Source organism: Macaca nemestrina, chromosome 12 (assembly GCF_043159975.1).
Source record: "Macaca nemestrina isolate mMacNem1 chromosome 12, mMacNem.hap1, whole genome shotgun sequence".
NCBI lineage: Eukaryota > Metazoa > Chordata > Mammalia > Primates > Cercopithecidae > Macaca > Macaca nemestrina.
Genome location: NC_092136.1, coordinates 118,427,541 through 118,452,099, shown reverse-complemented (window position 1 = coordinate 118,452,099; position 24,559 = coordinate 118,427,541). Strand labels below are relative to the sequence as shown.

At 43.6% G+C, this 24,559-nt stretch overlaps 1 protein-coding gene and 1 non-coding gene across 3 annotated transcripts in view; both read right to left on the bottom strand.

Moving 5' to 3' along the window:
- Positions 1-3,926: 3,926 nt before the first annotated feature.
- The window catches only part of LOC105476402 (archain 1), a 35,294-nt gene continuing 14,661 nt past the window's right edge, over positions 3,927-24,559 (bottom strand). For both annotated transcript variants that reach the window (XM_011732324.2, XM_071075669.1), the window contains exons 4-10: positions 23,934-24,139; positions 23,304-23,468; positions 17,471-17,636; positions 14,179-14,326; positions 13,341-13,449; positions 9,154-9,358; positions 3,927-6,235 (exon numbers count right to left, since the gene is read on the bottom strand). In XM_011732324.2, coding sequence (XP_011730626.2) covers positions 6,146-6,235; positions 9,154-9,358; positions 13,341-13,449; positions 14,179-14,326; positions 17,471-17,636; positions 23,304-23,468; positions 23,934-24,139 — 1,089 coding nt within the window. In that variant the 3' untranslated portion in view covers positions 3,927-6,145. The remainder of the gene's footprint in view (positions 6,236-9,153; positions 9,359-13,340; positions 13,450-14,178; positions 14,327-17,470; positions 17,637-23,303; positions 23,469-23,933; positions 24,140-24,559) is intronic.
- Positions 12,945-13,047, bottom strand: LOC112425680 (U6 spliceosomal RNA). Its single transcript, XR_003016823.2, has one exon. It is a non-coding gene; the product is annotated as a U6 spliceosomal RNA (small nuclear RNA).

The following is a 24,559-nucleotide window of genomic DNA, read 5'->3' as shown; positions in this document are numbered from 1 at the left end:
CCCTGTCACCCCCTCCCCTCGCCCCATTCGCCCCATTCTAAGCTCCACCATGAAGAGCTGTAAATGGGATTGATAACCACGCACATCAGGCTTCACAGACTTTCTTAAGGATAGGCACAAGAAGACACGTTAAAGTACCATGCAAACTCCAAAGCACAGGAAAGCGGAATGGAATTCTCATCTTGCACCCATGGAGCGCCACACCCATCCAGGCCGACAGACCTGCTGGTTACAGATTGGGATATGGAGGCAGGCTGTAGACTTACAGTTGAGCACACCAACCTGTAGTAGGAGTGGGAGTTAATAAGGAAGAGAAGGAAGCACTAAACACTTAAAAGCGACCCCCAAATTGAGCTAGGTTGAAGTCATTCTCCATCTCAACCTCCACCCCGAAATCCAATGCTGACAGTGGATCCTAACCTTGCAAAGCCAGCTCTTGGCCCAGGAGACTGGCTGGGGAAACCCTAGGGAGCTGAACTCAGCTAGACTTCTGGACTTCTTTGACCTGCACTAGAGGGACCCTGGAGACTCTTCTCCACTGAAGGAAGGAGCAGAAAGCCTGTAAGTCTGGTCTAAATTCCAGCTGGGGTGGATAGCAAAAAATAATTTTTCCTCTTTGAGATGGACAAGTGCTGTTCTGATTCAATGAGTTTAGTTAGTGCTGTCTCTCCCTAACCCAGGAACAGCAGGAGGCTGAACTACAGGAATCTCTGGTCACTCATTGACAGGGCTGGCCTTAGCAGGGGGCCCCCCACGGCTGGAGACTGAAGCTGACAGGGGCCAAGCAGCAGACAAGGAGGGGGAGGGGAGAGGCCTCCCTTTGCTGCCACCTGCTATAGCTAATGGAGGTGGAACACTCAAGCTCCAGAATATGCTGTGGGTACCAGGAAGTCCTAGGATGTGAGGAGCGAGACTCTCAATTTTTCCTTTCTTCATATTGTTTGAAGTCATGAAAGTAATTGTGGTGAACCTTCATGAGGCAGATCACAAAGGTAATAGCCCATTCGGGTATGTAAAAAAACGAAGAAAGAAAAAACCCAAACTGTTGTATCCCATGTGCCAAGACCCAGCACTGAGGGGAGGGGTCCAGATTGCGGTACCTCAGAGGCTTTTCACTTCATTCTGTTTCACCACCCCCAGCTCCTCTTTACTGTACTGGGCAGGAGGAGTTTCAGGGAATAATCAAGCCTGCCATGGAGGCAGCAGATGCTGAGGCAGAGGATCGAAACAGCACCCAACTTCTCTCACTGTCCTCCCAACACAGGGACCAGCTGACCCTATGATAAAGGCGCTGTGCAATGTGTCCTCTCTCCTGCTGTGTCAGGCCTCTATGTTCCCACAGTTAGAGCACTCAGGGGACTAAAGACCTACCGCCCCCACTCTTCATCCCCGCCCCGCTCCACATCTGGAGCCCATCAAAAAACTCAGTGCTCTCTCATAGTTACGCAAGAGGTCGAGCAGCTGGGAGCTCAGGAAAGGAGGAGGAGGAGAGGGAAATAAAGCAGAAAACAGCTTTCCAGGCTTGCTTCAGACTTTCCGAAGTGGAAGCAGGGGGAGAGGGCAAAGCCTGGGTGTGGAAGGAAGGGTGGATTTTTCTAAGGCCCTCTGCATTGGCTATGAATGTCAGGAGTGGATTTCCATACTCCTGCTTTTGCCTTGGCACATTCCCCACTTTGTCCCACCTCTCAAATTGTACTCCCTCTAGCCCCAGAGAGGTGATTATTGCTCATACAGCATGCAATCCTTGTAGATACACACCCTCTTCCAGAAAGCTATCCCTTTCTGGCCTCTGGATCCTGAAGTCACCATCATTGGTGTAGGCATGGTGGTAGCAATGACCCTGCAACAACTTGGGGAAAAGCTCAAAGCTGTCTTTTCAGCTTGTCTTAGAAATTGCAGTCTGCTTCTACCCAAAGCTAACACGCATTCAAGCTGAGTGGGAAATTTGGGGAGGACAGAAAACTGGTCTTGTGTACCTCCAAGGCTAAGGGCTTTCCTAATGAGCTGAAAAGAACAAGCATTCATTTGGGCAAAAGAATGGGAAACAAGACCTATTTTGATTTCTCTCATTGTCTTGAATTTCTAATACTTCTTTCAAACAGCCCCTGTCCTGGTTTGGTAATCAATCTGATCACAGAGTACACCTAGGGCAGCTTTCCAGAATTGGTTTAGACCCTAAATAACCACTTAGCCCCTTCCCTAAGAACAGCAGGTCAAATAACTTTGGTGGGGGGTGGGAGAAGTGGCCCAAGCTTCTGAAAACTCTAATAGCTTGACTTGTGATTGTGAGGGAAAACAGCCTGGTTTGGAAAGATAGTCTAATTTTCCTAAAGGCCTACCTCCGTATCAATCACCAACTCCCCAGGATAAGACGTTAAGACGTTTGTAGTGTTGCTGTCTGCCCTTGGGTAACAGCAATGCACAGCAACAAACCTACTTGTGGATCTTCTAAGATGAGGGAATTTGGGGTGAGGGGGTTGTAATAAGACAGATGTGCATAGCAAAAGAAAATCATTTGTGAGATTTTGCTTGTGATTTCTCTAAAGCCTACAAGACAGAAGCCATATTCGCTACTCTCATATAGATCCATGTTTAGTACTAGCTGTAGTTAACACTTGTCTAACTTGAAAAAAAAAAAAAAAAAAAAAAGCCTTTGCAAGCAAGGATAGTCATTGCTTCTAGTTAGACTTTAATCTTCTTGAGGATGACTTTTTCCATTTTTCTCCCGTCTCCTTCCAATAAGCCCTGCCAGATGTGAAGTTTAATAAAAAGCTATTCTATAGCAACCCTGTAAATCTCAGACCCTACCTACAGTGTGAACAACTTTAAAACTGTTCACAATTTAAAAATTAATTGGAGGGCAAAGTTTCCCATCAGAGATGCATGGGTTGACAAATTTGAAGCTACAGTGAGTAAAGGAATGACAGACCTTAATCGTTTCATTCGAGTAAGGCTACAGTCTCACTCAGACAGCTAAGCCACACTTGAGCAACATTAGACCAGATACTTTTTCACCAAGGAAAAATCAGAATCTTAGCTTTCAACGTTAAATTAAAAATTTCTCATCCCAGATACTTATTAATAAGGGAGAATAATTTGCCTTCCAATGTTTTGACACTCAATAGTTTTTCCAAGTTAAATTTTAAAAAAGCATAAGAGAGTAAGCAGCTCTGGCCAGGTGCGGTGGCTCACGCCTGTAATCCCAGCACTTTGGGAGGCCGAGGCGGGGAGATCACAAGGTCAGGAGTTCAAGACCAGCCTGGCCAACATGGTGAAACCCTGTCTCTACTAAAATACAAAAAAAATTAGCCGGGCATGATGGCGGTTGCCTGTAATCCCAGCTACTTGGGAGGCTGACGCAGGAGAATCGCTTGAAGCTGGGCGATGGTGGTGGTTGCAGTGAGCCGAGATCGCGCCACTGCACTCCAGACTGGGCAGCTGAGCAAGACTGTCTCAAAAAAAACCAAAAAAAAACCCAAAAACAAACAAACAAAAAAAACAAAAAAAAAGTAAGTGGCTTTACCCAAGGGAATTATCAACAGTTCCCAAAAATTGTTCCCATTATCCCTCATCCCTGGAACACTTCTCATCACGGTCTAATGGGGAAGAGAAGACTCCAGGATTAAAGATGAAGCCTGACTTTTCTGACTCTCCAACTGCCATCTGACAAAATTAAGACTCTAATCCCCCAAACGGCCAGAAGTAGCATCAGATTCAAAAGCTACACTGTCAGGAGTGCATGTATCAAATGTAGAAAAATACACAAGGAAGCACAATACATATAATATGGAGAAAAGGCAATGAATACTCTCAGAGATTATTTTCTCTTAAAAAAAACATGTCATTAATTTTTAATCTTAGGTCCCATTACAGCATCCTGAATCAACAAGCAGACACCAAAGTGAGTCAAGAATCCAATAAACATCTCATTTTATAATGCTCTTTATTTGATTAAAGAATTTGCCTTCTTTGTATACACTGGAATGTTATATTCCCTATGTATTTTACAGGGTTACAAAATGTCTCTCATTTTAAATATTACCCCAAAAGTAATCTCAGAAAAAAAAGGTTTTTTGAAATTAAACTTGACTTTTAAAAAATCATATGGACAAACAACTTTCAAACAAAACTGGATTAGTAGGATTTCTTGCCTACTTAACTACATGACAGACTTCTTGTCCCAGGCCCCTTTCTCAGAAAAACCTCATGTGGAAACTAAGCTAGAGATAAGAATTCTTCCCTGATGCAGTTAGGGGAAAGGGAAAGGCTAGAAACTTCTTTGGCAAGCAATTCCATACACAGCCATTTATGTGCGAGTGCTCTGCTTCAAGTACAGTACACTCTTTGCAGGGAAGGCCAGATGTTGTTCAGAGGGGGAGTGGTACTTGTCAACCAGCTAAAAGCACAGAAGTCCATCTAGTCATCTGCCTCTTCCCACTGCCAGTGCCTGCAGCCTTGTAGCAACTTTTCACCACCCTATGGACTGGAATACTGAGTTAAAAGCCAAGGCTGAGCTGGCTGACACTGTAGTCTCCATTGAAAACAAAATGGATGAGATGGAACCGAGAAACCACCAGTACATGATGATACTCAAAAGGTTTAGAGGGAAGAGAAGGATGGATTTCAGAGACGGGGACAGATAGACTGGTGGAAAATGTTGGGCTGACTGGAAGGAAATGGGGTATACATGAGTAATCTGTACATACCAAAACAATCAGTTGCCTCCTAAAATGCAAAAAATCGAATGGTGAAATGAAGCCTCCTTGACAGTTTAGGGCCAACAGGATTGGCACAAAGACTCCCTGAACCCACAGCCTTCAAAATCATAACCCTGTTTCTGTTCGAAAGGAGAGGACTGATGACGGAGAGTGCAGTCTAGAAGTGGGAGGTGGTGAAATTGAGGAATGTGAATGGATTACAAAGACTGAGGCTATTACGTTTTAGCTTAAGTACCCAAAATGTGGAGAACTGGAAATTTGGGTAGCAATAGCAGCAGACATGATTACATGTGGATGTGAAATCCCTAACTGGACAGACATAACCATTCTTTTAGACATCTTGAAGAGGGACTGTGCCATTTGAAAGGTACATCTCAGCTATCTTTAATATTGACACAAGTGGGATTCACGGTACTGTTCTAAACTGGAAGGACAGGCCCTGAAAGGAAAACAACTTGGCAAAGAGATGAAGGAATGAATGGATATGGGAAAAGGACAGAAGACATCCTTATCTTTTAACTTCTAGACCCCACACCCCTCAAACAGTTCACCTGAATAGTCCAAAAATCAAGAATGGGTTAGATATACTTGTTGCAGGAGTGCCAAATAAATACAATGCCTGTAAACAGATGATCCCAGTGCCTGACTGAATGTATAGAAAGAAAAACCTAAAGGTAAAGGGTATGAAAGATTAAAATCTTCTACAGAGAAAACTTTTTAAAAACAAAGTATGAAATATAACTATATTTAGGGATTATATATTTAGGGATTAAAATAAAGGAGCAGCCAGGTGCAGTGGCTCATGCCTGTAATCCCAGCACTTTGGGAGGCCGAGTTGGGTGGACTTCCTGAGCTCAGGAGTTCACGACCAGCCTGGGCAACATGGTGAAACCCCATCTTTACTAAAATACAAAAAATTAGCCAGGGGTGGTGGTGTGCACCTATAGTCCCAGCTACTCGGGAGGCTGAGGCAGGAGACCTGCTTGAACCCAGGAGTCAGAGGCTGCAGTGAGCCAAGATCATGCCATTTCATTCCAGCCTGGGTGACAGAGCAAGACTCCGTCTCAAAAAAAAAAACCCAAAAATAATAATAAAATAAAAATAAAGGAGCAACTTAGGTAAAGGAAGAGGAGGTATTTAACTGGGGGCATTCTCTGGAGAGTTCGCTTTCCTGCTGGCCAATAAAATCTGCCAAAGAAAATTAGCAGCCTTTCCCTTTATGTTTGTGCCATTTCTTTATCAAAGAATGTCTCCGTGACACTGAAACATGGGGGTGAGTCGAGGGTCCTTGCGCGCAGAGAATCGTGCATTGTATCAGAAAAAAGGGGTCTCCAATGGCTTGTAAATTTGGGAAAAACTCGTCAGCCATCGTTGGCGTCTTCTTTATTAATCTGAAAATTTTCCTTTTCAGCTCCCTCTTCTTGGTATTACAGGATTTCATACTTATCCACTAGGAAAGTGGTCTCTGTGGAAAACCTGACAGGGCTGTTTCCATCTACCTGGGTCACTTTGGTAACCTAGGAAAATAAACAAAGAGGAAGGTAAAGCAGGAGGTTTGAGTCTCCATGATGTTGACTACATTCTCACTACAGAACATATCAATTTCCCTAAAAGTGGTATTAAAAGTAACTGTAGGCCGGGCGCGGTGGCTCAAGCCTGTAATCTCAGCACTTTGGGAGGCCGAGACGGGCGGATCACAAGGTCAGGAGATCGAGACCATCCTGGCTAACCCGGTGAAACCCCGTCTCTACTAAAAAATACAAAAAACTAGCCAGGCGAGGTGGCGGGCGCCTGTAGTCCCAGCTACTCGGAAGGCTGAGGCAGGAGAATGGCATAAACCCGGGAGGCGGAGCTTGCAGTAAGCTGAGATCTGGTCACCGCACTCCAGCCTGGGTGACAGAGCGAGACTCCGTCTCAGAAAAAAAAAAAAAAAAAAAGTAACTGTAAAATACTAGAAAAATGTTCAATTCATAACCGAAAGTCACAGCATCACTCTTCCCCACCAACATGATTAAGCTGCTCTCCTTCTAGATAGAGAAAAGACAACTGTTGGGATGAGATGTACAGTAGTATTAAGTAAAAGCTCCAAAATGAGTGGCCATAGCCCAGCCCTGCCCTATATAACCTATGAAATTCATGGACATTCTATCAGGATGATATATTAACATTCTGACCCAAAACGCAATGTTCTAGCTCTTCACATTATTCATTTGTTCTGCTCCCAAAGTCCCGTGTTAAAAGTCCCTGTAAGCTGCTCTATCATACTTATTTTTTAGGCATGGCTGGGTCCTTCCAATGAGGTTTCTCCTTTTTAAATAAATAAATGTCCAGTTTAATTAATTACCTGTAGCAAAGGTACCTATAATGGCACCAACACAACACTTGAACCACTGATTCATACTTTCTAATGAGGTTTTGGGAGAGCAACTACACTGTCCTAATCTTTGAAGAGCCCCAACAGGAAAATTTACCCATTTCTATCTAATGTCTTGAGTTCAATACAGTAGCTTCCAACACTGATGGGGTTATGTCACTAACTAACTGGTTAGGGAGAGAGAACTGCTCTTTGGAATTATCCAAGGGAGGAAGCTGCAACTTTCTAAGCACTTACAGGGGAGATGGAGACCATACGGGAAGCTAAGGTAGGGGCAGAACAACAAGCAAGTCAAAAAGAGGGGAATATTAACAATATAAACTAGGTTCTAGTAACTCAAATTCAAAAATTGGAAGAATGGTCAGGCGTGGTGGCTCACTCCTATAATCCCAGCACTTTGGGAAGCCGCCAGGAGTTAGAGACCAGCCTGGTCAACGTGGTGAAACCCCATCTCTACTAAAAATACACACAAAAAATTAGCTGGGTGTGGTAGTGCGCACCTGTAGACCCAGCTACTTAGGAGGCTGAGGCAGGAGAATCACTTGAACCCGGGAGGCAGAGGCTGCAGTGAGCTGAGATCGCACTGCACTCCAGCTTGGGTGACAGAGCGAGACTCCATCTCAAAACAACAACAACAAAAACTGGAAGAATGATGAGTTAAAAAATAACATTCCGGGCTGAGCACGGTGGCTCACGCCTGTAATCCCAGCACTTTGGGAGGCCGAGGTGGGTGGATCACGAGGTCAGGAGTTGGAGACCAGCTTGGCCAACGTGGTGAAACCCTGTCTCTACTAAAAATACAAAATTAGCTGGGCATGGTGGCACGTGCCTGTAGTCCCAGCTACTCAGGAGGCTGAGGCAGGAGAATCACTTGAACCTGGAAGGCAGAGGTTGCAGTGAGCCAACATCATGCCATTGCACTCCAGCCTGGGCAACAAGAGTGAAACTCTTAAAAAAAAAAAAAAAAAAAAAAATTCCGCTGGGCACGGTGGCTCACGCCTATAATCCCAGCAGTTTTGGAGACTGAGGCGGGTGGATCACCTGACGTCAGAAGTTCGAGACCAGCCTGACCAACATGGAGAAACCAAAACTGCTGTGAGCCAAGATCGCATCACTGCACTCCAGCCTGGGTAACGAGCAAAACTCAATCTCAAAAAAAAAAAATCCGAAGGAACAGTTCACACATTTCCATTGCTTTGCCTACCTAAAGGACAGAGTTTGCAACAGAATTGGCTCATGATTATTTGTACTAATAAAGGGAGCTGTGACATAAATAACCCCCAAATAATTTCCATTTGTAATAGAATGAATTTTTTTTTTTTTTTTGCAGGAATTTTGTCTTCCAAATAAAACTTTCATTCTTTGGTTATAAATCAAGTGACAGCAAGGCCTTAAAAAACCATGTGTTGGGTGTTTTGGTAAATCAATTTTAAAATATATAAGGTTAAAAAAAATAGGCAACTAAGTGTTTATGAACCCTGCACAATCCACAAGTACTTTTTTACGTATTAATATTCAATTTCTTTACTTTGTCTGATCTAGAGAGGAAAACTGAGGTAAAGTGATAAAGAATTTGACCACGATCACACAATGAATTAGAAAGGGAATTCTTGGCCGGGCGCGGTGGCTCAAGCCTGTAATCCCAGCACTTTGGGAGGCCGAGACGGGCGGATCACGAGGTCAGGAGATCGAGACCATCCTGGCTAACACGGTGAAACCCCGTCTCTACTAAAAAATACAAAAAACTAGCCAGGCGAGGTGGCGGGCGCCTGTAGTCCCAGCTACTCGGGAGGCTGAGGCAGGAGAATGGCGTGAACCCGGGAGGTGGAGCTTGCAGTGAGCTGAGATCCGGCCACTGCACTCCAGCCTGGGCGGCAGAGCGAGACTCCGTCTCAAAAAAAAAAAAAAAAAAAAAAAAGAAAGGGAATTCCTGTAGAAGACATCAGCTTTTTTCTGAGCTTTATCTGACTACAAAAAGCCATGCTACCTGTCTGGCATCCTATACATGTTCGTACTGTCCTACCACTTTCCCTATACATGTTCTCAACTAAAATGGAGTACCTGTATGTTACAGTAATTTTTCTTGGAGACAAAGGAAACTTGAACAGGGAAGAAGTCATTAGGCTGCCCAGCAATGCTAAACTCCAGGCTGCCACTCTTATTTTTGGCATCAATCACAGGCAGGCACCACTCTAGGGTATTTCGTCGACTGTCATGTCGATACTCCCCATCGATCTCACCGATAACAGGCGCGCCGACACCAGACCTGTTGTAAGAAACATTCTGGTCAAGGTAGCTGTTCAGAGCTGGAACTCTACCAAGGAAAACCAACCCCAAATTTGATTACGATCCTCAAATTCTGCCTTCTAGGACTACAATTTCAGGGAAAAAAAAAAAAAAAGGCTCCCTAATAACTTCAAGGATCAAACAATGAAGTCCTAGCGCCTTGGCTAAGAGTTTCACTCAATTCCCTCTGTAGATACAGTTAATATGCAAAAATAGGTATTTGGCAGATATGTCTATGGCTGCTCCAATTTATGGACTAGATCTGGGGACTGCGACCAACAAATGTGTTAAGATGGCTATGTTTCCAAAAACCCTGCTGCCTTGTAAATAAGGAATTTTAACATAATGTAGCACTCTTTATAGGAGACAATAGGGAAACAAGCAGGTTGATTTGGGGGGAAACTCTAAACATCAATAATGGAGATGAATGGAGGCCTCTGAGAGAATTTATTTTGCTTTGTTTTTGAGACAGAGTCTCACTCTGTCGCCAGGCTGGAGTACAGTGGCGCAATCTCAGCTCACTGCAACCTCTGCCTCCCCAGTTCCAGTGATTCTCCTGCCTCAGCCTCCCAAGTTGCTAGGACTACGGGTGTGCACCACTATGCCCAGCTAATTTCTGTATTTTTAGTAGAGGCAGGGTTTCAACATGTCGGCCAGGATGGTCTCAATCTCTTGACCTTGTGATCTGCTTGCCTCGGCCTCCCAAAGTGCTGGGATTATAGGTATGAGCCACTGCACTTGGCTGATAATTTGTTTTTAAAGATTTCAGAATGTTTCAAACTTACTGAAGTTGACACCAATGGGTTTATTTGATTTACAATCCAGTAAATGGACTTTTATTTGATAAGTGAAAGCACAATTACCCCTGGGGCAAATGGAAACATGATGGGAGAAACAGATACATAGCTGTCCTTAATCTGCAAGAGAAGCAGGGCTAGTTAAGATTTACTCTGCACCCCTACACATGGCTGACAGGCAGTGTCACCTACTCCTACACATTCTAAATTTACTGGCTTTTAATTCACCAGTGACACTCAATGTTTATATTAGGGATAGGGTAAATAAGGGAGACAAAGTAAACTTTACGAGTGGCGTAAGACTATTAATTCTTCCCTATCAATTTCAGGGTCCTGGTTCTTTTATGTTCTTTCTCTGTGCACTTGCTCTAATTCTGATTCTGATCTCTTCTAATTTGATCAGTTCTAGACAATGGGAGTAAAATGTTGTATAAGGGTCTCTTCTGGAGACCATTGCAAAACTGAACTAGAATACAGGAAACCACCACAACCACAATTATAGGGTAGACAGGCCTCAAAATTGTGGCATTCTATAAATAGTCCAGTAAACGAAATCTTGACAAACAAAACTCTACCTGTCACCAACGCCCAAGTCCTACAACGGTCCAAGGCAGCCATCTACTGTTCTGAAGCAATAACCATACTGTAGAGGATAAGATGGTTACCCATTAAAGGGGATACTAGTAATAAAACATGTTTTAAAAAGTGGAACTAAGAATGACTAAAACCAGACCTGATAATGTAAAGGCCTGAATTATCAAAAAGGGAAGAAAAATATGAATTAAATTAGTACCCTTTTCTCTGCAGCAATAACTGAGCAATATAACAGTAAAGATACACTAAGGATACACTTACTGGTACTCATAATTAGACCCTGTGCTTAATCATGAGGGCTGATGGGCAGGTGAAAGGAGCTAGGATTTACTGGTGAAGTAATAATTGCATGCTCACTGGAAATGCTACTAAACAGATAAGGTAGATACCATTTCCAGATGATCCTAGAGAGTGGGACACTTAGGGTGTACAACAAAAGCTTATTGGAACTCAACTTCTGGGGTTGAAAGACATTTTTGTTATCTTGATTATGGTGGTGGTTTCACAGGTGTAAACATGCCAAGACTGCACAATTAAAATATGTGTAGCTTGTTGTATATAAATTATGCTCCAAAAGGGCTGTTAGGAAATTTACTGTAACTAATATAGACATCTTGTTTAACAAGAATCAACAGTTCCCTTGAACACACTCTCATCTTTAGTGAAAGTTTAGAAAGCACGTGAAAATAAAACATTCAGCCTGATAGACTCAATTTCTTTGAAAGTTGCAAAACAGAAAGCTTGACTGAGAAATGGCTCCTCCTTCTGGAAACCTTCATTACTACACAAACAAGCTGAGGGCCAACATCTAAAACCGGCTCCAGGCCAGGTGCAGTGGCTCAAGCCTGTAATCCCAGCACTTTGGAAGGCCAAGGCAGGTGGATCATTTTGAGGCCAGGAGTTTGAGACCAGCCTGGCCAACATGGTGAAACCCCATCTCTATTAAAAATACAAAAATTAGGTTGCGTGTGGTGGCTCATGCCTGTAATCCCAGCACATTGGGAGGCCGAGGCGGGTGGATCACAAGGTCAGGAGATCGAGACCATCCTGGCCAATATAGTGAAACCCCGTCTCTACTAAAATACAAAAAAAATTAGCCGGGTGTGGTGGCCCGTGCCTGTAGTCCCAGCTACTTGGGAGGCTAAGGCAGGGGAATTGCTTGAACCAGGAGGCAGAGGTTGCAGTGAGCCGAGATCGTGCCACTGCACTCCAGCCGGCAACAGAGCGAGACTCCATCTCAAAAATAAAATAAAATAAAATAAAATTAGCTGGGTGTGGTGGCACATGCCCGTAATCTCAGCTACTTGGGAGGCTGAAGCATGAGAATCTCTTGAACCTGGGAGGTGGAGGTTGCAGTGAGCCAAGATTGCACCACTGCACTGCAGCCTGGGCGACAGAGTGAGACTCTGTCTCAAAAAAATTAAAATAAAAACAGCCAGGCACGGTGGCTCACGCCCGTAATCCCAGCACTTTGGGAGGCCAAGGCTGGTGGATCACCTGAGGTCAGGAGTTTCAGACCAGCCTGGCCAACATGGTGAAACCCCGTCTCTACTAATAATACAAAAATTATCTGGGCAGGGTGGCACATGCCTGCAATCCCAGTTACTCAGGAGGCTGAGGCAGAAGAATCACTTGAACCCAGGTGGTGGTGGTTGCAGCGAGCTGAGATGGCACCACTGCACTCCAGCCTGGGCAACAAGAGCAAAACTCTGTCTCCAATAAAAATAAAAAATAAAAACAGCTCCGGATCTACAACTGGCTTGTTTGTTCAATTTGGTTTTAAAGTCAGTAAAATCCATCCATTCAAAGTGCTCAATGTATTTCAACAAGTGTGTGCAGTAAGCACCACCACAATCAAGTCACAGAACAATTCTTGGCTGGGTGTGGTGGCTCACGCTTATAATCCTAGCATTTGGGAGGCCAACGTGGGCAGATCACTTGAGCTCAGGAGTTTTGAGATCAGCCTGCACAACACAGCAAAACCCTATCTCTACAAATAATACAAAAATTAGCCAAGCGTGGTGGTATGCGCCTGCAGTCCCAGCTACTTGGGAGGGTGAGGCAGGAGGATAGCCTGAGCCTGGAAGGTGGAGGGTGCAGTAAGCTGAGATCGTGCCAGTGACCTCCAGTGACAGAGAGAGACTCTCAAAAAAAATTTCTTTGCTTTACTTATTTATGAATATGAAATGTTTCATAAAGTTGTATGTCAGCCTTGCACACGGGCCATGCTAATCTTCTCTGGTTCCAATTTTAGTACCTGTGCTGCCAAAGCAAACACAAGTCCTAGAACATTCCTATCATTCCCAAAAGTTCCCTTGTGCCCCTCTGAAGTGAAGTACCTTCTTCTCTACCTCCTCATTTTTATTCAATAGTATTACCTTTTCCAGAAAGTCAAAGAACTGGAATCACATAACATGCAGCCTTTTATATCTGGCTTCTTTCACAACTAGCTTTTTTAAGAATCAAGTATCTCTGAATGGACCGTCAGGTCAGGTAGGTGCTGACTCCAAAATGAGTTCCAAAAGACCAGTTCTGTAAGTCCAACATAGGGGACACGGGCACAGCACTTACGGGAGTGGGATGGTGATAATCACGTCATTCAGTTCTAAATTATCTTCTTGTAGCTCATATTCTATGTTGACATCACAGCCATTTCCACTCTCCGAGGGCCAGCAATTAACTGAGAAGAAAGCAAAGCAGTCATACTAGAATATTAGAAAAAGATGGCTGGGTGTGGTGGCTCATGCCTGTAATCCCGGCGCTTCAGACAACCAAGGTGGTAGTATCGAGGTGGGAGGATTGGTTGAGGCCATGAGTTCAAGACCAGCCTAGGCAACAATGTGAGACTCCACCTCTCCAAAAAAAAAAAAAAAAAAGCCAGGGGTGGTGGCACTTCCCTGTTCTCCTAGCTACTCAGGAGGCTGAGGTGGAAGATCAGCTGAGCCCAGGAGTTGTAATGAGCCATGATCACACCACTGCATTCCAGCCTGGGTGACAGACAGAGGGAGTCTGTGTCTTTTAAAAAAAAATTAGCTGGATGTGGTGGCATGTGCCTGTAGTCCTAGTCCCAGCTACTCAAGAGGCTGAGGCAGGAGGATGGCTTGAGTCCAGGAGTTAGATGCTGCAGTGAGCTATGATCGCCCCACTGTACTCTAGCCTGGGCAACAGAAGACGACCTTGTCTCTAAAACAATAACAACAACAAAACCACAATGGTTTCAAAATAAAAGCTAGTAAAAATGAAAACTAATGATAAAAATATACAAAATGCAGCACCAGGTCCATTTCAAAAGAAAGTCATTTTGTCAAAAAGAACTTTGCTATGGCAATAAAAATAAAAGTGTACAAGCAAGGGCTATTTCCAGTTCTCAATGCAAACTAGCTTAGTGGGACTGGCCAGAGGCACTTACTTGTCAGTGGAATAAAAGATTCCTCTGTGGTTTGTAGTCTCCACTTTAGCACCCCTACGTCACTGTTGACTGGAAATGACTTCTCTGGATTCTTCAGGCCAATTAGAGACTCTGCAGTGAAAAGTTTTTTATCCACATTTGGATGGGTCTAGAATGAGAAGGAAAGGAAAACTCCTGAGGTTCAGACAGACAAGAAACAACCCCTCTCTAGGCTTATATGGCCCATAATCCAAACATCTAAAATAGAGTACCTAACAAATTCCAATTCTTTTTCATTTTGAAGAAAGATTTCCCTTCTTCAAAGACTTTTAAAATAATTTAATAATCCCAGCACTTTGGGAGGCCGAGACGGGTGGATCACGAGGTCAGGAGATCGAGACCATCCTGGCTAACACCGTGAAACCCCGTCTCTACTAAAAAAAATACAAAAAACTAGCCGGGCGAGGTGGCGGGCGCCTGTAGTCCCAGCTACTTGGGAGGCTGAGGCAGGAGAATGGCGTAAACCCGGGAGGCGGAGCTTGCAGTGAGCTGAGATCCGGCCACTGCACTCCAGCCTGGGTGACAGAGCGAGACTCTGTCTCAAAAAAAAAAAAAAGATATTTAAAAACCAGTAATTTTTTAAAAAAAATAATTTCAACTCTAAAAGCCATTATAGAACAAGTTTGCACCTGAAAAAGTTAAAAGACCATTAACCAAGTCCTTTCCAAAAATACTTCACATGGAGCAGGTTCATGGTGGGGCCAGGTTTGCCAAGCAGAACGTTCCAGTAAGACCCTGATCAGCTGCCTGGGTCAAATAGCATTTTTGGCCTTATATAAAGTAGCAGAAAAGGGCAAGCTCTGTGTAAAGTCTAGTTGCAATTTTGCCTAGAGACTTAAAGTTGTTAAAATCCAAGCCAATTAAGATAGTCTTATCTTTTTAAAATAAATTGTTTTTGGGGAGGTTGAGGTGGGCGGGGCATTGGAGGTCAGGAGTTTGACATCAGCCTGGCCAACATGGCAAAACCCCATCTCTACTAAAAATACAAAAGTTAGCTGGGGCTGGACATGATGGCACATGGCTGTAATCCCAGCTATTTGAGAGGCTGAGGCAGAAGAATGGCTTGAACCTGGGAGGCAGAGGTTGCAATGAGCCGAGATCACACCATTGCACTCCAGCCTGGGCAAGAAGAGTGAAACTCCGTCTCAGTAAATACATAAATACATAAATAAATAAATAAATAAATAAATAAATAAATAGCTGGGTGTGGTGGTGCACACCTATAGTCCCAGCTACTATGGAGGCTGAGGAGGGAAGGACTGCTTGAGCCCAGGAGGCTGAGGCTGCAGCGAGCCAAGGCTGTGCCGCTGCACTCCAGTCTGCATCACAGAGAGAGACTCTGTGTCAAAAAAACAAAACAAAACAAAACAAAAACAAAAACAAAAACAAAAATACCCAGAAGGGCTGGGCATGGTGGCTCATGCCTATAATCCCAACACTTTGGGATGATGACGTGGGCGAATCACGAGGTCAAGAGTTTGAGACCAGCCTGGCCAACATGGTGAAACCCCGTCTCTACTAAAAATAAAAAAAATTAGCTGGGCGTGGTGGCAGGTGCCTGTAATCCCAGCTACTTAGGAGGCTGAGACAGGAGAACTGCTTGAACCCAGGAGGCAGAGGTTGCAGTGAACCAAGATTGTACCACTGCACTCCAACCCGGGCGACAGAGAGAGACTCCATCTCAGAAAACAACAACAACAACAACAACAAAAAAACAGAAATCACTTTTGGATAGCACTTTACAAGCCAGCAAAAATGTTGTCAAATAATATAAGCACTGCTTCCAAAAGACAATTCTGTGCTGACTATGGGAGGTAAAGTAGACAAAAACACTCTTCCCTAAAAAGGCTTTGTTCTTGTGACAAGATGTTAAGCTAAATGAAATGTGACAACAACACCTGTAATATAAAGAAGGGCTTATATATATCTCTATCCAATAGTTGGAACACACACACTTATACTGAAAGGATTTTATGTACTTTTCAAATACATCATTAGATACTGCCCTTCAGTTAACAAAACAAGCACTGGTAGTTTAATAGCAGAATGAGTAAATTTCGCATTGTGCCACCATGCCTGGCTAATTTTTTAAGTTTTTGTAGAGACAGGGTCTTGTTGCTCAGCCCTCATTGCTCAGGCTGTTCTTGAACTCCTGGGCTCAAGCGATCCTTTGGCCTCAGCCTCTCAAAGTGTTGGTAATATAGGCGTGAGCCACCACACTTGTCTTTTTTTTTTTTTTTTTTTTTTTGAGACGGAGTCTCGCTCTGTCGCCCAGGCTGGAGTGCAGTGGCCGGATCTCAGCTCACTGCAAGCTCCGCCTCCCGGGTTTACGCCATTCTCCTGCCTCAGCCTCCCAAGTAGCTGGGACTACAGGCGCCCGCCACCTCGCCCGGCTAGTTTTTTGTATTTTTTAGCAGAGACGGGGTTTCACCGTGTTAGCCAGGATGGTCTCGATCTCCTGACCTCGTGATCCGCCCGTCTCGGCCTCCCAAAGTGCTGGGATTACAGGCTTGAGCCACCGCGCCCGGCCCCACACTTGTCTTAAAGTCTTGTTTTTTTATTTATTTTTATTTATTTATTTATTTATTTATTTATTTATTTATTTTTTTGAGACGGAGTCTGGCTCTGTCGCCCAGGCTGGAGTGCAGTGGCCGATCTCAGCTCACTGTAAGCTCCGCCTCCCGGGTTTACGCCATTCTCCTGCCTCGGCCTCCTGAGTAGCTGGGACTACAGGCGCCCGCCACCACGCCCGGCTAGTTTTTGTATTTTTTTTAGTAGAGATGGGGTTTCACTGTGTTAGCCAGGATGGTCTCGATCTCCTGACCTCGTGATTCGCCCATCTCGGCCTCCCAAAGTGCTGGGATTACAGGCTTGAGCCACCGCGCCCGGCCAGCCTTGTTTTTTTAAAAACTATATTTCAAGCAAGATCCTAAGTGATTAATTTACTGTTTTCATAACAGCAAAAAATAAACATCTCTTTGTACCTTTTGCTAGTGAGTATGAAGTCATTTATTAGATTTCAAAATGACCTTTTATTCAGTTCCAATATTTAAAAGCCATCCTAACACAGCTGCTTTACTCACTCTCAGGTAGCTACTGTATGCAATAAATCAACTTCTTTCCTATGCATTTAGAGTGATGCTAGTTATATAACTTAAATAATTTTCTGTGGTTCATATTGGGAACTCTAGTTGACAAAGACTATAATAGGTAGACAAAGTGTTAACACTCCCTATCAAAAGCTTCTACACACCTGTAGCTGCACCCCTTTCTTATCTTCATTTTCCACATGAAGACGAATTCGGCCATATTTGTCATCTGAGATCCTAAGCATGATCATGCCATGCAACTCCATATTCTGTAATCCTCCGTCTCGTCCACAGGTTAATGTGATCTTTTCTTCAATTTTCATATGTACACTACAAAGAGAAAGTAATACATTTGTTCAGAAAGGTAGAAACCCATGGCCGGGCACGGTGGCTCATGCCTATAATCCCAGCACTTTGGGAGGCCGAGGTGGGCAGATCACCTGAGGTCGGGAGTTCGAGATTAGCCTGACCAACATGGAGAAACCCCATCTCTACTAAAAATACAAAATTAGCCAGGCGTGGTGGTGCATGCCTGTAGCCCCAGCTACTTGGGAGGCTGAGGCAGGAGAATCCTTGAACCAGGAGGCAGGGGTTGCGGTGAGCCGAGATTGTCCCATTGCACTCCAGCCTGGGCAACAAGAGTGAAACTCCATCTCAAAAACAAAACAAAACAAAAGAAAAAAGAAAGGTAGAAACCAGAAATCCCTTTCTCCAAGGTCTAATGATTAGCCATCAACAACGTTTTTTTAAAGGTGCTACTGCTATAGCTATAAACATTTAAAAGACGATACCCTTTAATACAGCAATTCAACAGACAAATTCTCATCTGTGCAAAACAATCTGCTAAGTTATTCACTGAAGGATTGTTTTTAATGGCAAAAGTTTAGAAACGAATGTCTGCCACTGGGGGCTGCTTAAATAAAGGCATATCCACGGGCGCAGTGGCACACACCTGTAATCCCAGCACTTTGGGAGGCCAAGGTGGGCGGATCATGAGGTCAGGAGATCGAGACCATCCTGGCTAACACAGTGAAACCCCATCTCTACTAAAAATACAAAAACAAAATTAGCCGGGTGTGGTGACGGGCACCTGTAGTCCCAGCAACTCAGGAAGCTGAGGCAGGAGAATGACATGAACTCAGGAGGTGGAGCCTGCAGTGAGCTGAGATCACGACACTGCACTCCAACCTGGGCAACAGAGCAAGACTCCACCTCAAAAAAAATAGAAAGGCCGGGCGCGGTGGCTCAAGCCTGTAATCCCAGCACTTTGGGAGGCCGAGACGGGCGGATCACGAGGTCAGAAGATCGAGACCATCCTGGTTAACACGGTGAAACCTCGTCTCTACTAAAAAAAAATACAAAAAACTAGCCGGGCGAGGTGGCGGGCGCCTGTAGTCCCAGCTACTCGGGAGGCTGAGGCAGGAGAATGGCGTAAACCCGGGAGGCGGAGCTTGCAGTGAGCTGAGATCCGGCCACTGCACTCCAGCCTGGGCGACAGAGCGAGACTCCGTCTCAAAAAAAAAAATAAAATAAAATAAAATAAAATAAAAAATAAAGGAATATTCACCCAAATGAACAGTAGGCAATGGTGAGAAAACAACTGAAAAAATGTTCTATTTGAAAATATTTTCAAGCTTAAAAAAATTAAAATTATACAAGGAAGACATATATACCCTTTTCCTGAATCACCTATTGTTAACATTTACCCCATGTTTTATAATTTGCATATGTGTGTCTCTCTCTCTAAACATTATATATGTATGTTATACATTTGATTTTTTTCCCCTGAACCATTAAGAAGCAGATTATATACATCACAGCACTTTGCCCCTAAATACTTCAGTGCTTATTTTTATAAGATTAGGGATATTCTGTTACATAATCATCACAGTACCATTATTAACTACACAAATTTACACTGATACTTTTTTTTTAGCTTTTTGTTGTTGTTTTGAGATGGAGTTTCACTCTTGTTGCACGGCTGGAGTGCAATGGTGCAATCTCGGCTCACTGCAACCTCTGCCTCCCGGGTTCAAGTGATTCTCCTGTCTCAGTCTCCTGCATAGCTGGGATTTCAGGCGCCTGCCACCACACCCGGTTCAATTTTGTATTTTTAGTAGAGTCAGGGTTTTACCATATTGGCCAGGCTGGTCTTGAACTCCTGACCTCAGGTGATCTGCCCGCCTGGGCCTCCCAAAGTGCTGGGATTACAGATGTGAGCCACCGCCCCCAGCCTGTTGTTGTTTAAGAGATAGATCTTGCTATGTTGCCCAGGCTGGAGTGCAGTGGCTATTCAGAGGCACAATCACAGTTCACTATAACCTTGAACTCCTGGTCTCAAGCAATCCTCCTATCTCGGCCTCCTGAGTAGCAAGGACTATAGCCATATGCCATCATGCCAGGCTAACACTGATATAATAATTGTATCCAATCTATCAATCATGTCAATTTCATCAGTTGACCTAATAATATTTTTAATAGTAGTTGTGATATTATGATATACATATGTACTGGTTTTCATCCATGGTTCGTGGCTCATAACTCCCATATCCCTTATTATACATAATGTTGGGGCACTTTAGGCCTCAGGAGCAGCCCTCAGAAAACAGAATCTCTCTTTGACCTTCTCCTGCCCTCCTTTCACCCGCCCAAGGCAGGACTCTAATCTCCAAAAAGGGTCCTGCACCATATCCTGGAGGAAGATTAATGTTGCACAGAGAGGCTAAGAATCTGGACAGGCCTTGCTGGGTTTCCCCACTCAGCCTATCAGTATTAGGTCATACCCTTTGTCCAATCACATTTCTGCACACCTGTCAATCATGCCTATCCAATGAAGTCTCCATAAAAGGCTCAAGAGGACAGGGTCTGGGAAGCTTCTGGACGGCTGAACACATGGAGGCTTACAGGAAGATGAACAAGGTCTCATCCATTTTCCAAGAGAGTGGTGTACCCCTGCTCCCTGGGGACAGAAGCTCCTGTACCCAAGACCCTCCCAGACCTTGCCCTATGTATATCTCTTCATCTGGCTGCTTATTTGTGTCCTTTAAAATATCCTCTGTAACAAATTGATAAATGTCAAGTAAGTTTCCCTGAGTTCTGTGGGGTGCTCTAGCAAATTAATTGAACCCAAAGATGGGGTCGTGGGAGGCCAAACTTGAGGTCAGTAAGAAGTTCTGAAAGCCTGGACTTATGACTGGTGGGAAGGAAGAATCAGTCTTGGGGGACTGAACTCTCAACCTGTAGAATCTGAGGCTATTCCCAGGTAGATAGCATCAGAATTGAACTGAATGGGAGGACACCAGCTGGGTGTGACTGCTTGATGTGTGCAGAAAAACCTAAACACACTGGATAACAGAAGTCTTCTGTGTTGATTGTTGCTGTTGAATGAGAAAATAGAAAAAAAGAAACAGTTTGAGTTGTTTTTTCTACACTACAGTAGTAGAGGATCCAGTCTAGGTAAGGTATTGCATTTACCCTAGTTTCAAATAAAGAAATTCTTATCTCCAAAATAATTAAGTGAAAAATGCAATTGGAAGATGTGTCTAGTTTTACTGCTTTGCATAAAAGGGGGAAAAATAGACACACTGTATACACGTTTTTTATTAATCTATATATCATAGACCATCCCCCTCAGAAGGATACAAAAAAAACTCTGTTAACACTAGTTGTCTCCAAAATGAGAAACTGGCATGGCTGTGTGAGAGAAAGACTTCTGACCGTTAACAACTTTTGAATTTTATACTATATTAAAGTACAATCCAATTTTAAAAAGATTAAAAAGTGCTGCTGTTACAGGCAATTACTAAGTACAATCTATTCATATTCAGTAATAGAAATATGTTTGGTTGGATGAACTACAGAGGCTACAAAGAGTATTTTGTTATCCTACCCTGTTCCCTGTTCCAACCTCTTAGGTCTTCCTAGAAACAAAGGCATCAGAGTCAAGATCATAAAGGAGTGTATCTTAAGACAATGCATGGCACCATTTTACCTTCAAAAAAGTTTGCTCTGTGCTCAAGAGGCATTTTATCATTTAGAAAAAAGAGTGTCTCAAATTCTCTGTAATATGTGATGATCTCCAACATCTTTTTTTTTTTTTTTTTTTTTTGGAGACAGAGTCTCACTCTGTCACCCAGGCTGGAGTGCAGTCACTTGGCTCACTGCAACCTCTGCTTCCCAGGTTCAAGCAATTCTCTTGCCTCAGCCTCCTGAGTAGCTGGGACTACAGGCATGCGCCACCACACCCACCTAATTTTTGGTATTTTCATGGAGAAGGGGTTAATTTTTTGTATTTTAGTGGAGACGGGTTTTCACCATGATGCCCAGGGCAGTCTCATGAACTCCTGGGCTCAGGCAATCTGCCCACCTCAGCCTCCCAAAGTGCTAGGATTACAGGTGTGGGCCACTGCACTCAGGAACATCTTTTTAAAAGTGTGAAGCCTGTCTCACTCAAAGCAACCACTAGGAAGAGCACAGCGGCTTTAGTGAATCAAGAAATTTATCCCAGTGTAACCCTGTTCATTTCATACAGAACAGGGCATATAAAGAGTAAATACTTGGCTGAGCGTGGTGGCTCATGCCTATAATCCGAGCACTTTTGGGAGGTGGAGGCAGGCGGATCACTTGAGGTCAGGAGTTCGAGACCAGCCTAGCCAACACGGCAAAACCCCATCTCTACTAAAAATAAGAAAATTAGCCAGGCGTGATGGTGTGCCCCTGTAATCCCAGCTACTTGGGAGGCTGAGGCAGGAGAATTGCTTGACCCCAGGAGGTAGAGGTTGCAGTAAGTCAAGATTGTGCCATTGCACTTCAGTCTGAGAGACAGAGAAAGACTCTGTCTCCAAAAAAAAAAAAAAAAAGGCAAGAAAGAAAAAGAGTAAATACTCCTCTTTTATGCACACCTGATAGAGGTATCCTCCTGGTATTATCTTTCACTTGACCTCAAAACCATCAGCAACAGTAGAAGGTCTGACTTCAAGACGAGAAATCTGAGTCATGAATATGTGAACTTGATAACTACCACTTAAAAATGTCACCAGCCAGTACCACAGTCCTGAGATAGAGATGAATCAAAATATTCCATACCAGCTTCAAATATTTGAACTGCAAAAGATGGCTGGGCATGGTGGCTCAGGCCTGTAATCCCAGCACTTTGTGAGGCCGAGGCAGGCAGATTGCTTGAGTCCAGGAGTTCAAGACCAGCCTGGGCAACAAGGCGAAACCCCATCTCTACCAAAATACAAAAATTAGCCCAGCATGGTGGTGCATGCCTGCAGTCCCAGCTACTTGGGAGGCTGAGGTGGGAGAATCACTTGAGCCTGGGAGGCAGAGCTTGCAGCAAGCCGAGATTGCACCACTGCACTCCAGCCTGGGTGACAGAGTGAAACTCCATCTCAAAAAAATAAATAAATAAAATAAAAATGAAAAATATATTAATTTGCTATTAAAGATATCTACAAGTTTTGGATTAAAGATCAGCTCTACTTAAGAGTTTTTAATTATAAAAAGTCATGCCAAAATACAGTCTGGGGTCACTATAGCTCTAGTCCCCTAATTCAGGTCCATTCTAAGAGATAAGCTACACACTAGGTGTGACTATGAGTAACTTTAATTTAGCTGTAAAAGGAAAGTTCTAAACTTCATAGAAAACAGGTGGCTGAGGGCCCACCAATCAGGGTTTAAGGAAAAAAAAAGATCAGGTGCAGCAACACATGCCTGTATCCCAGTTACTTGGGAAGCTGAGGCAGGAAGATTAACTGAGCTCAGGAGTTGGAGGCCAGCCTAGTCAACATAGTAAGACTCTGTCTCAAAAAAATAAAACAAAACAAAACCAAAAACGACCTTATGTTAATACATAGAATATGCTCTGAATAAATCTTTTAAATCAGGAAAGATTACAAGACAGAAAAAGAATTCATAGCACACTGAAATAAGATTTTTAAAAAATTATGTGGACTGTATTCAAAGCTTGAATTCTTACTCAAAGTTCCTACTTACCTTTCCATATTAATAGGTGGAGCATGCACTTTGGTAGCTTCAGAAGTACGCTTGCCCATACTGGAGGACATGATGGTTTCACCTTCAGATTTCAATTTGTCCACAAAGTTATCTACTTCCTTTCCTTTGGCTCCAAGTTTCAAAGCCTTGCTGGGGCCTGAAGGCCTAAGTGGAAAAATTTGAAATTCATTACCCAAAGGTATATTTTTACAAGCACACATGATCTGATGAAAACTTTGTATCTTCCATCCAGAGAAACATACCTGTGCACAAAATTTTGCATATAATTTCACGTAATTCACAGATTACCCCTAAAATCAATCTTTGAACATCAAGATTAAAAATCTACATTCCATAAAGCATTAAATATCCCTTTCTCTCCCACAATAAGGCAACTCTCACAGGAAACTGAGGTCATGACATAATTTATAACTCTCTTTTATACAAAAGGAAAAACATCACATTCAGATTTCTTCTTTATCCTCACATTTTATGTGGCCAAATTTAACATCATATCTTACTTCATCAAGTCCTTCATTATTTACAGCTTTCCAAGAAATCAGATTATCACTTCAAAGATAGACACATATACACCCGTCATCTGGCATTCTAAAGTACAATGGATTATACCTGGCTGGTGCAGGTGCCACTTTTGGTTTATCACTTTCAATGATGGTTTCTGTGATCATGGCAGCTGTGCTGCCTCCAGATACTGCAGAGCTGCCAAATCCGCCAAATCCTGGTGCTTTTTTGCCCTGTCTCTCTGCATCTCTTCGGGCCTGTTGTAATTCCTTTGCTTTACGACGCATCTCAGCCTTAGCTTCACGTTCTTGAGTCTACAGAAAAAGACATACATGAATGTAACTGGTTTTTTTTTTTTTTTTTTTGAGACAGGGTCTCACTCTGTGACCGAGGCTGGAGTGCAAGTGGCACGATCACGGCTCACTGCAGCCTCAACTTCCTGGCCTCAAGTGATGCTCCCATGTCAGTCTCCCAAGTAGCTGGGACCCACAGGCACGTGCTACTATGCCTGGCTAATTTTTTTTTTTTTTTCTAGAGACAGGGTCTCACTATGCTGTCCAGGCTGGTCTTGAACTCCTGGACTCAAGTGATCCTTCCACCTCTGCCTCCCAAAGTGCTGGGATTATAGGCATGAGCCACTGTGCCCAGCCTGGATGTAGCTTTGAATACAGTCTATACATGAGCAAGTAAAAATTGGAAAATCAGATTAGTGAAGCCTAAGAGGAAGATACACA